At 40.1% G+C, this 13984-nt stretch overlaps 1 protein-coding gene across 15 annotated transcripts in view; it reads left to right on the top strand.

Annotated features, from left to right (window-relative positions):
* HLTF (helicase like transcription factor) overlaps positions 1 to 13984 on the top strand; it is a 98468-nt gene that overhangs the window by 37851 nt on the left and 46633 nt on the right. For 8 of the 15 annotated variants that reach the window (XM_077991557.1, XM_077991556.1, XM_077991563.1 and 5 more), the window contains exon 2: positions 7179 to 7386. In XM_077991557.1, the coding sequence (XP_077847683.1) occupies positions 7179 to 7386 (208 nt within the window). Of the gene's footprint in view, positions 1 to 5528; positions 5747 to 7178; positions 7387 to 13984 lie in introns of those variants that run through there. The other 7 variants (XM_077991565.1, XM_077991564.1, XM_015131776.3 and 4 more) reach the window with 1 other exon arrangement.

The following is a 13984-nucleotide window of genomic DNA, read 5'->3' as shown; positions in this document are numbered from 1 at the left end:
TAGCAGATCCCTGGCTGGCCTGATGGCTTGCAACCCTGGGCTTGAGCCACGTAAGAGCATTTAGTGAGTCAAGGACTAAAGGAGGAGGGAACAATTATCTCCTGGGAAAGGCCTGTATAATCTGGAACACCATAGATTTCTCAGAGACGGAGTTGAGATTAGAGTGTCTCCTACTGCTTGATGAAACAACTCAGTCTACTTCAAGGACATGCACCTGGAAAAATGACTGGCTTCTGCAAACAGTGTTATTCTGCTATTTAGGAACAACCTTGCTAATTGAGACTCAATCAGGAAATAGGCCTCAATCAACCATATTTCTTAAGTGCTAGAGGACTTGTTAGACAATAACTATTACAACAATAGCACTTATTGAGTGCTTACTCCAGGGCAGCACTTCATATTCATTGTATTATTTAATTAAGAATATTTTTACTTGGCATTAATTTTATATCACTTTGGCCCTGTCAGCTGTGGTTTTACTCAGGATTTTGCCCAAAATCTAGAGAAATCTGATTAACTGTAGGAAAATTTAGTAAGTCAAAAAATATTTTATTTTCTATCATTTCCACAGCATTGTCTTGGTTATTTTTAAAAACGGTTTGGAAATAGTATTGTACCAATGTTCCTCATTTTGGTCATTGTACTATAGTTATGTACGGTATTAAAATAAGTGGCATAAAGGATACGAGGCAACAACTTGTACTAAATTTGTAATTTTCTGTAAGTCTACAATTAGATAAAAATAAAGTTGAATAATAGTTCATCATTTCTTTAATTTATTTAATAAATTATTTTATTATGGCAAAAAAGAAATACATGTTTAATGTAACAAATATTTTATATACATATAAGTAAAAAGAAGAAAATGAAAATTCCCTAATTTAACCAGCTAGAGGTTATTTACTATAAATATCTAAGTATATATTCATCAAAATGTGTGCATATAGACATATAGCATGTATGAATTTCAATCACTGACTATATTTGCAAACATAAAACTTTATATTTCTTTATTGAACTTATTTTTTCTTAAATCTTCAGTCTGCCTAATGGCAGGTAACCTAATTTAGTCACTTCTGAATAGTTCAGTCATTTTAAGATTTAAAGTCATTTAAATGCAGCTTTCAGATTTAGTTCCCTTCCTCTTACCCGCCAGGGAGGTTATGTTTGGACTCCATTCATCTTCTACAGGCACCCATTTCAGATGTAACTCATCTCACCTCATCGTTGGGGACCAGCATCCTGCTTTTGTTTGCTTGAACCATGATCCTGATAACGCCCTCCAGTCTTCACAGGGCCAGAGGCTCACGAGGCTGCCCTGGGTCCCCTTAACAGAGCCAACTCAGTCACCTTTACTCCTTTACTACCCTGGCACATTTCTAGTTTCTGAGGTTCTCTCTGAGATCTGCAGAATACTAAGGCCACTGTCTGGGAAATGTGGCATAGTTTCCTTTTCTTGTGTGATCTACAGAAACTTTGCTAGACTTTCTAGCACTCTCCCTTTGTGGAGATTGGCCCAGTGTGTATTCCAGGTCTTCTCTCTAAGACTCACTTAAGGGATTTACTCTGCAAACCCTCCTGCCTGTCATTCTTGAAAATTCTCCTCAATTGAACTGTTATCTCCTTTGCAGCAAAAGAAGCGAACAAACAAGCAAGCTCATAAGTTCATCCTACTTTCTTTAGTCTATGAGTTATGACATAAGCTTAGAAGTTTCTGTATTGAAACCAGACTTCTAGATATTCAGATTCTTCTCTTAAAGCCCCTCCCTGCTGCCTGGTCCCCACCCCCACACCAATGGCTTTAAAATTCTATTTTGCAAAGTATAGAAAACATTTTTTTTTTTTTTTCCGAGAGGGAGTCTTGCTCTATTATCCAGGCTGGAGTGCAGTGGAACAATCTCGGCTCCCATCTCTGCCTCTTGGGTTCAAGTGGTTCTCCTGCCTTAGCCTCCCAAGTAGCTGGGACTACAGGCGTGGCACCATCATTCCCTGCTAATTTTTGTATTTTTAGTAGAGACAGGGTTTCACCATGTTGACCAGGCTGGTCTTGAACTCCTAGCCTCAAGTGATCTGCCCGCCTCGGCCTCCCAAAATACCAGGGTTACAGGTGTGAGCCACCACACCCAGCCTAGAAAAGGCCTAGAAAAAGTGGCTCACACCTGTAATCCCAGCACTTTGGGAGGCCAAGGTGGTGAGATTGCTTGAGCTGAGTTCGAGACCAGCCTGGCCAATGTGGCAAAACCCCCTCTCTACAAGCAATACAAAAATTAGCCTGGGGGTGGTGGCGCTGTGCCTGTAGTCACAGCTACTTGTGGGGCTGAGGCTGGAGGATTGCTCGAGCTCAGGAGGTTGAGGCTACAGTGAGTCGAGATCGCACCACTGCACTCCAGCCTGGGCTACTGGAGTGAGACAGTCTCAAAAAAAAAAATTTTTTTTTGAGACAATTGTGAAAATTTGATTATGAACTAGTTATTAGAAGATACTAAGAAGTGATTTATTATTAATTTTGCCACGTCCGTAGTTTTTAGAGAAATTAGTGAAGGCCATTATCGGCAGGGTGGGTTGGGAAGTGACCCGAGAAATGAAGCTACTGTGGGAGGAAGAGCCACATGTGCCATTCTTGGATTTCAGGCTCACAGAATCAAACAGGGGAGTGACATGACATGATTAATTTGCATAAAGGTTCTGTGTGTGTGTGTGTGTGTGTGTGTGTGTGTGTGTGTGTGTGTGTGTGTGGCAGGGGGGTGCAGATGAGAAGTGTGTTTGTGACTGGGAAGTGGCTGACTGGAGAAATTTTGGATTCCTTTCCTTTCCATACCATTCCTACCCAAATTTATCAGTAAACCTTTTGGTTCTCTTGGCTTCATCACCTTCCCTTTCCAAGCCACCACTATCTCTTATCTGAACACAATAATTTCCTATCAGTTGCTTCTATTCTTGTTTCCTGTAATTCTCCACAGGGCTGCCAGCATTTTTAAAAGCCTAAATCAAGTCATCCTCCTGCTTGAAACATTCAATGGCTTTCCATTGCAGTTAAAACACAGTCTTTACTGGAGACTCTTAAGTTCCTGTGTAATCTGGACCTTATCTTCCCCACCATCCTTTTAGTGCCACTTTCCTCCTTACTTACTGGCCAAACCCCACAAGCCACCCTACAGTTCATTTTCCAGTTACAAGTGTTCATTTTTCATATGTACATGTGATGCTGTTATTAGAATAAATCAAGAAAAAACCAAAAAAGTTAATTTTTCAGAAAACATTATCTAGTATAATAGTTATGAAATTGTAATTGCTGTAACATTTTAATCAAACTAGTACAAATTGTACTTGATCTTTGAAAATAAAACAAAGAATGATTAAGGGAAAGAATGTTCTACTCCTGGTTCTGAGATGTGAAATACTGATAACATAGAGAAAACTGTTGACTTTAAATAGCAAATTTTAGTTCATTTAAAGCACATTCTTTAACCATGGGACAGTCATTATTGATAGATCTTAAGTCTTTTTATTTTTTTGAGACAGAGTCTCACTCTGTTGCTCAGGCTGGAGTGTGGTGGCTTGATCTCGACTCACTACAACCTCTGTCTCCTTGGTTCAAGCGATTTTCCTGCCTCAGCCTCCCACGTAGCTGGGACTACAGGCGTGCGCCACCACCTCTGGCTAATTTTTGTATTTTCTTAGTAGAGTCGGGCTTTCACCATGTTGGCCAGGCTGGTCTCGAACTTCTGACCTCAGGTGATCCACCCAACTCGGCCTCCCAAAGTGCTGGGATTACAGGTGTGAGCCATTGCGCCTGGCCAGTCTTAAGTCTGAAAGAGCTACGTTCTCACATTTGGAATTTTTTCTTTGTCTAGTAAGCCTAACTTTCTTACTCTTACACACAAAACATCAGTTTGAGCAATATCTGGCATATTTTCCAAGAATTTATTTAAAATCTGGCATACCAAATGCTGAACTGTATTGCCATTTGCCTCAACACACTTCAAGAACATAAAACAATTAAAATAATTTGAAATGCCATTGTCTTTATCTTCTTCATCAACTTTGGTCAAATGAAATAATATATTGCTTCAAATTCTATTACTCATCGAAGGTTCATGATTACAGATGACTACAGTTTATTTACGATAATGAACAAATGTCTCTCTTGAAAAGCTGACTACCGGCCTGGCACGGCGGCTAACGCCTGAAATCCCAGCACTTTTGAGAGGCCGAGGCGGGCAGATCACCTGAGGTCAGGAGTTCAAGACAGCCTGGACAACATGGTGAAATCCCATCTCTACTAAAAACACAAAAATTAGCTGGGCGTGGTGGCGGGCGCTTGTAATCTCGGCTACTCGAGAGGCTGAGGCAGGAGAATCGCTTGAACCCGGGAGGTGGAGGCTGCAGTGAGCCAAGATCGCACCATTGCACTCCCGCCTGGGGGACAGAGCGAGACTCCGTCTCAATAAAAAAGAGAAAAAACAGAAAAAGAAAAAAGAAAAGAAAAGCTGACCACCTAGTATTATTGTGTTGACGGGCGTGTAATGTGGACCTCTCTGTGACGGGCAAGTATTCTCTGGCAGTTACACGGCACCGCCTGTGCAGATCGGCGCCATCACCGGCTTCCCGCCCTGTGCGATTAAAAGGCCACCTTCGGGGACAGCAGCCTCCTCTCCATCCCCAACGCGCAGGGACCAGCCCTGATAGGCGTGGGCTGCAGCTGGTCCAAGGCTGACGGTCCCAGGGCTGCATTCTCCTTCCAGTCACCTCAGACTCTGGAAAGCGAGCCGTGGAGGGCCTCAGAGCGCCCCTCTGCAGTTCCTTGGGGAAAACAAGGGTCTCCCCAGCTGGGCTGGAGCAGCCACGTGCCCACTGGGAAAAGGGTCCTGTCCACCATTTCCGGCAAACGCCCCCATAGCTGTGATAAACATGTGATGGCTTTCCTGTACCAAGAAAGGAAAATTTTCCTTAAAAATAACGAAAAGAGGTGGGGAGGGGACTCTAAGTTCCATTTAAGATTTTCCAAACTCGTTGTGTCTCATCCATACGCTGAGGCTTAGCATGAAAATTTGGAGCGAAAGTCCCCAGGGTTCACCACAGGGAATGAAACAAAGTATCTCGCCGGTAGCTCCAGATCTCGTAAACCGTGGAGCTCCTTCAGTATAACGCCCTATTACGTGCCACATTAGATGAGGAGGAAATAAGAGGAAGGATACGGTAGAGGCTTTAGAATGGGGTTGAGTCTTAGGACTTGTGGGGTAAAGGAAAGTCGTTTCCCTCCGTTTAAGGCAGGGAATCAAACAAAACGCCGGCACCGCAGGCACCGCAGTCGCACTCCTGGGGCCTCGTGGCTTTCCCGCGCGCCCGCCTTGGGGGCGGGGAAGAACCCGGATGGAACCACCCTTGCAGCCGGGACCCCCCGCAGTCTTTGAATGGCAGCGGGGCGGAGTTGCCCTCCCTTCTGTGCTCTGATTGGTTTGGCTCCGCACTCTTCTCTTCGTGATTGGGCTTTCCTAGTGCCAGTCACAGAGCGACGCTGGTCTCCCAGATTGTTGCTAGAAGGAGACAGCGTCGACGTCTGACTAGACTCGCAGCGACTTATCTTTCAGTCGTGCGCTCCTTATCCGGCGCTCGGAATTTGTTCCCGGCTTCAGGGCTGCGGGACCTGGAACGAGGCGTATCGAGGCGGCTCGAGAACGATCCAGGGGAGCCGAGGCGCTCCTCTTGTCATCCCACTCAGCGCCATGTCCTGGATGTTCAAGAGGTGAAGGGGGCGGAGGGGGTGGGGCGCTGGGGCTAAGGGCCTGGAGGCGTCCCCAAATGAACCTGACCTTCCCCGCGTTCCTCCACGTTCCCCGGGCGATTTGTGCAGCTGTATTCGTTCTGTTGGTCGCATATGTGGCCGCGGGAGAAATAAATGCATTGTCTTGGCTGGCGAGTAGGGGCTATTAGGGCGAGTCTCGTGTTAGGGACTTGGGAAATCTCTGTCACCGACTGTGGGGGGCCTGGGGCTTAAAGCCTCTCGGCCCATGCGTTATTCAACAAAACATCCATTAGATACCCACTGTGCGGCAGGCATTATGCTCGGTGGAGGGCCGAGTAAGCCAGCCGTTGTCCCCAAGTGGCTCACAGCTTATGTGTATGCACAGACGTGCAGATACGTATTTGCAGAGGAGCTAATAGAGAGAATGCGCCACTTGCAAGGAAAACGCAGCGCAAATAAGCGACTGTTCTTAGGAGAATGGAAACTTTCTGCAATGCTCCAGTAGACTTCCCCTCACTTTTCATTGTCCAAATTGGTTTTTATGGTCATTCCCGAAACAGTTACACGTAACGGGTTTGGGGTAATGCTTAAACCAGCGACGGGAGGCGGGTACGGGTGGCTTGGGGCCAATTTCCCACGGTGGCGTGGCTTAGATACCAGAATAAAGTAAGTGTTCTGCTCGGAGGGAGTTACAGTGATGGATGCTGGATGTATTTTCTGGAAAATTATAAACAACTTCGTATACAATAGTAGTTGTATTTTTGTAAGTCTTTTGTAGCTGAATCCCTATTGAAATTTTGGCATATAATTTTATTTTTTTAATAATTTATATTTTTGAGATGGAGTCTCGCTCTCTCGTCCAGGCTGGAGTGCAGTGGCACAATCTTGGCTCACTGCACCCTCCGCCTCCCGGGTTCAAGAGATTCTCCAGCCTCCCGAGTAGCTGGGATTACAGATGTGCGCCACCACGCCCGGCTAATTTTTGTATTTGTAGTAGAGACAGGGTTTCACCATGTTGGCCAGGTTGGTCTCAAATTCCTGACCTCAGGTGATCCACCTGCCTCTGCCTCCCACAGTGCTGGGATTCCAGGCGTGAGCTACCACATCTGGCCCATAATTGTATTTACAGACATCATATACATTTCAGTTTAGATGATTTTCACTAGGAAAGATATTAGTGAGCTCTGACTAGGCTTTTCATTTTGAATTCCTAGGGGGCAGGTAGAAGAGCCAATATTGAAAACAGGTAAAGTTCCCGGGAAGCCTTCTCCACTCACTGCAATTCCTGCTTTAACGAGAGTAACTAACTATTAATCTTTACTGTGATTCCCATGTAAGATTTCATTTGCTGAAATAAAGCATGAGAAAACCACTCATATGGTCTTTGGAAGTACTTAAATACTGTTTTTCTTTGCCTTTAAAAAAAAAATAGGGATCCTGTTTGGAAGTACTTGCAGACTGTGCAGTATGGAGTTCATGGAAATTTTCCACGCCTCTCATATCCAACTTTCTTTCCACGTTTTGAGTTCCAAGATGTTATCCCTCCAGATGACTTCCTAACTAGTGATGAAGAACTAGATTCCGTTTTATTTGGAAGTTTGAGAGGTCATGTGGTTGGACTACGCTATTACACGGGAGTAGTGAGTATAATAGTAGATAACTAAATTAAATTTTGATTATATTTGTGGCGTTAATCTAGAAAATAAGAGAATTAGCAGGTGATGTGTACGGTTCATCTTTATTTTACTTTAAGTTAATGAAATATTTGTACCCCAAAAATAAAAAATACCTCAAGTGACCCTCCCACCTCAGCCTCCCAGAGTGTTGGGATTACAGGAGTGAGCCACTATGCTTGGTCTCAGTGCGTTATGTTTAGTTATTATGGGTAACACCCCGCCCCCACACCCCAGTGCCTTGTTCATGTCATCGATTTGTTGCAAAAAGGAGGTAGTTTTGTGAAATCTTCTGGATTTTATTCTTTCATTTCTCCGTATGTTTCTTTCTTTTAAGCTTCTTAAATCTTTTTTATTTTTGGGTGTCTGAAGCATGTTCAGCAGGAGATTCCTTGGGAGTTTCATGTTCTGGATTTGTTTTTCTCCTATATTTCCTTTACATTGGAACTTTACAAGTTGTTTTTTGATTGTCTGAAATGTGTTGTCTAGGAGATTCCTTAGGGAGAAACAGTATTTCCTAAGTTTTTGTCATAATTGTGGCATTTTATGAATGACAGTTTCATAAAATGAAAGTTGTGAAGGACTTAATGACAGTTGGGCTGAATTTAAAATCTTTGTAATATATAGTTTCTCTCCATATCCTAATGTTGTATAGAATTTTCAGGCCAGTGTGATTTTCTCTTTCACTTAAGAGAATTGGATTTTTTTTTTTTCCTTTTTTTTTTGAGACCAAGTTTCGTTTTGTTGCCCAGGCTGGAGTGCAGTGGCCTGATCTGGCCTCACGGCAATCTCTGCCTCTCAGACTCAAGCAATTCTCCCACTTCAGCCTCCCGAGTAGCTGGGACTGCAGGTGTTTGCCACCATACCCAGCTAGTTTTTGTATTTTTTTTTGTATTTTTTTGTAGGTTTTGGTATGTTGTCCAGGCTGATCTGGAACTCCTGGGCTCAAGTGATCCGCCCACCTTGGCCTCCCCACGCGCTGAGATTCTGTGCCCAGCCTCTAGTTTTTTCTAATAGATTCTTGAAATCTATCAGTTCTTATTTCGTATCTATGTATTCTCTAGCTCTCATATGCATTTCTGAGCTTTTCTGTTTCAGATTTGTGCTAATTTTTCAAAACTTACATTGTTTTCAATAATTATTTTATACCACCATGAAATACTAGATTATGGTAGTTATTGATCTTAGAACAATCAGTATTTTGGATCTGAGAATAATCTCTGTGACCTCGGTAAGCTAGTGTGTGTTGAAAAAATGTAATCATCAGTTTTCTTCTTTTGCCAAATATATATATTTTAAATTTTATTTTTTCCAGGAACACTGTGTTGAGATATCATTTATTTTATAGTTAATACATGTTCTTTTTTTTTTTTTTCCTGAGACAGAATCTTGCTTGTGTTGCCCAGGCTGGAGTGTAGTGGTGCAGTCTTGGCTCACTGCAACCTCTGCCTCTCAGGTTCAAGCGGTTCTTCTGCAACAGCCTCCTAAGTAGCTGGGATTACAGGCATGCGCCATCACGCCCAGCTAACTTTTTGTATTTAGGAGAGATGAGGTTTTGCCATGTTGGTCAGGCTGGTCTTGAACTCCTGACCTCAGGTGATCCACTCACCTTGGCCTTCCAAAGTGCTGGGATTACAGGCATGAGCCATCGCACCCAGCCGTGTTCATTATTTTTAAATGGCTAAAAAAGCATTAAATCTTCTAAAGTGTATCATTCAGAACCGTAACTTATCTTCTACACTTGTGTTGAGTATATGCATGTAAATTGGAATCATATTACATATTAATAAAAATAAGATCATATTATCCCTAATGTGATTAGGAATATCATCTATATTGGACTTATAATTTCCTTATTGATGGACATTTTTGAGTTAATCACTATTATAAAAAAGTAATAAAAATTGAGGTACTATCTTTGCATACTTGTTATTTTAAGTTTTGTCTTCTTTATTGAGATGTGGTTTACATATGATAAAATGTACATATTTTAAGTGTATGATCCTAGTGTTTTGACAAAGATGTATACCTGATAACTATTACCCCAATCAAGATACAGATTGTATCCATCTCCCTGAAAGTATCTTGTATCCTATTACAATCATTTTTCCCTGCTCCTGCCCTAGGCAACTGCAAGTCTGATTTCTATCGCTATAGATAAGTTTTGCCTATTCTAGAACTTCACGTACATTGAATTATACAATATGTACTATTTTAAGTCTGGCATTTTTCACTCAGCGTAATTTAAGTACTTCTTTGGTCAATTTTGGTTATTTATATTTTTGAAGAAAAGCATCCATTTTATTTAGATAGTGGAACTTATTCCCATAGAATTGTGCATAGTAATCATGTATCCTTATAAAATTGTAACTCAGATTTTCTGGAATTGGGATTTGGTGGTGTGACAAACTTGTGATGCTCACAAGTGACCAGAACTCCTATTCCTGAAGGATTTTGAGATCAAGGAACACGTATTTAAACTCCCGTTTATGCCTTGGTTCTAGTTCCTCTTTCCGAGTTGAATAACCATTTTTTTGGTGGTTTTAAGTTGGTGCTCTGAACCTTAATTTCAGTACTCTTAACAATGAATTGTCAAATTTTGATAAAATGTGCCATTTTTTAAATGTCTGCCAGAACACAATTTTATATGCCTTATTGGCTCCATTAAACTTTTTAAAAACTTTAAAAAAAAGGTGGTTGTGTTCCTGTTTTTATTCTTTGCATTATACATTTGTGTCTTTTTTATTGATTAACTGTGACATCATTTCAAGACAGCCTCTTGTAGATTTTTCTTAATGATTATGTTTCTTGGCTTAATAATTACTCTCTTACATTCGGTTTTTCTACTTAGGTTCATTTTCTTTTTTTTTTCTGTTGGACTTGCAATTTGAACCTTAATTTGAGTCATTTAATCTTTTAATCTTTAAACGTGTAAGTATTGCATTGCCTTTAGGCACCAAGATTTGTTATATAGTATCATTCTTTATTTTTAACTCTGGTGTTTTTTTATTCTTATTTTTATTTTTTCTTTGTTTTGTTGTTTTTTTTTTTAAGTGTGTTTTCAATAAGTGTATGGTTAAATTTTTTATTTTTTGACCCATCAATGGCTTTATTTTATAATAAGGTGATTTATTTCTTTTTCTATTTTAAAATACAGTTATGTGTTGGTTAACAATGAAGATACTTTCTGAGAAATGTGTTAGATGATTTCTTTGTGGGAAGTAGAGTGAATAAGATGTTACTTTACTGAATACTGTGGGCAATTGTAACACATTTGTGTATTTAAGCATATATAACATGAAAAAAGTACAGTAAAAATATTGTATAAAAGATAAAAAATGGTACACTTCTATAGTGAAGCCCCATTATAATCTGCTATTGCATAATGTATGTGGTCTGTCATTGCTGAAATGTTGTTATGCAGGGTATGAGTATACTGTTATGATTAATTCTCATTCCTTTTGTTATTCTTTGTGTGTTTTTTATATGTTCTATTTTTTTTTTGCTGCTGGAACCATGTTTTTGTTTTTATAGTCTCCAATATTTTGGCTCATATATTTTATTTAAAATTCTAGTAGTTATTTGTAATGATAGCTTATTATGATAAATTACAATTATGTAATACCTTATTTGAGATGAAATGCTCAAAAATTGTTAGTTTTGTGCCCTGCTTTTTTTTTTTTTTTTTTTTTTTTTGGTTATGTATTTTCTAGGATTTGCATAATACGGTTTAAAAAAGATCATCCTGTAGGCAGTGGCAGAGGGGTGGTGACTGGGAGAGAGCATAGCTATGCCTCATAGATAATATCTCCAAAGGGCTAGAGATGAATATCTGTCTAATACTCTGTTTGGTTCTGGTTGTAATCTCTTGAGTCAGTAGACAGATGCTGGAAGAAGTTTGAAGCCGCTTTCTTGTATATTTTAAAGGAATTTTTAAAAATTGAGATACATTTATAATAAAATTTACCATTTTAAAGTACACAGTTGAGTAGTTTTTAGAATACTCATAAGGTTGTGCAACCATCCCTACAATCTAGTTCCAAAACATTTTCATTACTCCAAAAAGAAACCTCATTCCCATTTGTAGTCACTCCCATTACCTCTACCCCTCATTCCCTGGCAACCATGAATCATTCTACTTCCTGTGTATATGGATTTGCCTCCTCTTGACATTTCATGTAAATGGAATGATACAATATGTAGCATTTGGGTCTGGCCTCCAATACTCACTTTTATGTTAAATAGATTTTTTTTTTAGTGTACCATTTTAATTCCCTTGTTTCTTTTACTATATATTTTGAGTTACATATGATTACTTTAGGGACTACAATTAACAACTTAATTTATTAAGAACCTAGTTTGGATTAGTGCCAACTTAATAGTATATAAAAAAACTTTGCGGCCGGGCATGATGGCTCATGCCTGTAATCCCAGCACTTTGGGAGGCCAAGGTGGGCGGATCACGAGGTCAGGAGATCGAGACCATCCCAGCCAATGTGGTGAAACCCCATCTCTACTAAAAATACAAAAATTAGCTGGGCATGGTGGCACCTGCCTGTAGTCCTAGCTACTCGGGAGGCTGAGGCAGGATAATCACATGAACTGGGGAGTCAGAGGTTGCAGTGAGCCGAGATTGTGCAACTGTACTCTAGCCTGGCGACAGAGCAAGGCTCTGTCTCAAAACAACAACAAAAATCCCCAAAAAAAACTTTTGCTCACAGCTCCATCCTTTTGCCTTCTTTTGTGCTATTATCATACAAGGTATATCTTTGTATATGTAGTATACCTATCAACAAAGATTTATAATTTATATACTTTTTAGTCAGATAGGACAAAAATTACAAAAAATTATGCTTAAAAATTTATTTTTTATTTTTTTAAATAATTTTTTTTTTTTTGAAACTGTTGCTCTGTTGTCCCAGCTGGTCTCAAACTTCTTTTGACAGATTATGATGTGATCAGGTGTGAATCTCCTTGAGTTCATTTTAGTTGGAGTTGTTGAGCGTCTTATATGTGTAGAGTAGTAGTTTTCATCAAATTGGGAAGTTTTTGGCTGTTATTTCTTTAAATTTTTTTTTTTGCCCCTTTCTCTTTTCTCCTTATGGTATTTTTATTATGTATGTATGTTAGTATACTTGATGTTACAAGTTTCTGAGGCTGTGTTATGTGTTTCATTTTTTTGTTCCTTAGATTGTATAATCTCAATTGACCTATCTTCAGCTTCACTGATTTTTCTTATGCCTGCTCAAATTTGCTGTTGAGTCTCTCTGGTGAATTTTTTCTTCAGTTATTGTACCTTTTGACTCTAGAATTGCTGTTTGGTGAGACATTGTTTTCCTGCTTTTAGACATGCATTTTCATGTCAAAAGAAATGGTTTGCTTTAGGTCTTTGAACTTTTTAATTTTTTTAGAGATAAGGTCTTGCTCTGTTACCCAGGCTGGACTGCAGTGGCGTGATCATAGCTCACCGTAACCTTGAACTGGATTCAAGCAGTCCTCCCACCTCAGACTCTTGAGTAGCTGGGACTACAGGCATGTACCACCATACCTGGCTAATTTTTCTATTTTTATTTTGTAGAAATGGGGTCTTGCTGTGTTTCCCAGGCTGGTCTCAGATTCCTGGCCTCAAGAGATCCCTCCCACATCAGCCTCCTAAAGTGCTGGGATTACAAGTGTGAGCCACCATGCCCAGCCCCTTTGAACATATTTAAAATAACTGACTTAAATTCTTTTTCTACTGTGTGAAACATCTATACTTTCTTGGGGACAGTTGACATTGATTCTGTGTATAGACCATACTTTCATTTTCTTGCATGTCTTGTACTTTTTTTCTTGAAAATTTGACATTTTAAATAATGTGGCAACTCTGGAAATCAGATTCTCCTCCCTTCCAGGGTGGTTTGTTGTTGCTGATTTTTGTAATTAATTGTGTGTGTGTTAGTGATTTTTCTGAATTAATTCTGTGATGTCTATCCTTTATCGTGTGTGGTCACTGAAGTCTGTACTTGGATAGCTTAGTGGTCAGCTAATGATTGTGCTGGAACAAATAAATTGCACATTCTTTGCTGAGAACTTCTGTATGTTGAGACATTCCTTCAACATTCTAAGGCACTTGACAACTCTGCTTTAGCTTTCACTTCTAGCTTGTTTAAATACCTCAAGTTCAGGCAAAGGTGAGAGTTTAGGGCCTTCTCAGGTCTTTCTTGAGAATGTGCACAGCCCTGGTCATGCATACCAGCCCTGTGCCTGCTTATGGCCTTCTAGATTTCCAGAAATACATTGGAGCTTTTCAAAGCCATCACAGACATCTCATTCCCTAGCTCTTCTTTACAAGCCTTTTTGTTTTTTTGCCTCAGGCAGCCATGAAGTTAAAACACTTTCCTGGAAAATTGTTTTTGACAAACATTCACCCAAGGGAGGTTTTTTTGTACTTGGTGAGCTCAGAGGTTAAATACAGTCAACCTTGCAAGTGGGGTCTTCTGGGGAACTTCAGGAGAATAACAGTTCCTTGGGAATGAATCTCTGAAAGAACCGTAACTCCATTCTGTTTTTCTCTGTTGACTGC

This window comes from Macaca mulatta, chromosome 2 (assembly GCF_049350105.2).
Source record: "Macaca mulatta isolate MMU2019108-1 chromosome 2, T2T-MMU8v2.0, whole genome shotgun sequence".
NCBI lineage: Eukaryota > Metazoa > Chordata > Mammalia > Primates > Cercopithecidae > Macaca > Macaca mulatta.
The sequence above is the reverse complement of the archived record's forward strand: the minus strand, read 5'-3'. Positions and strand labels throughout refer to the sequence as shown.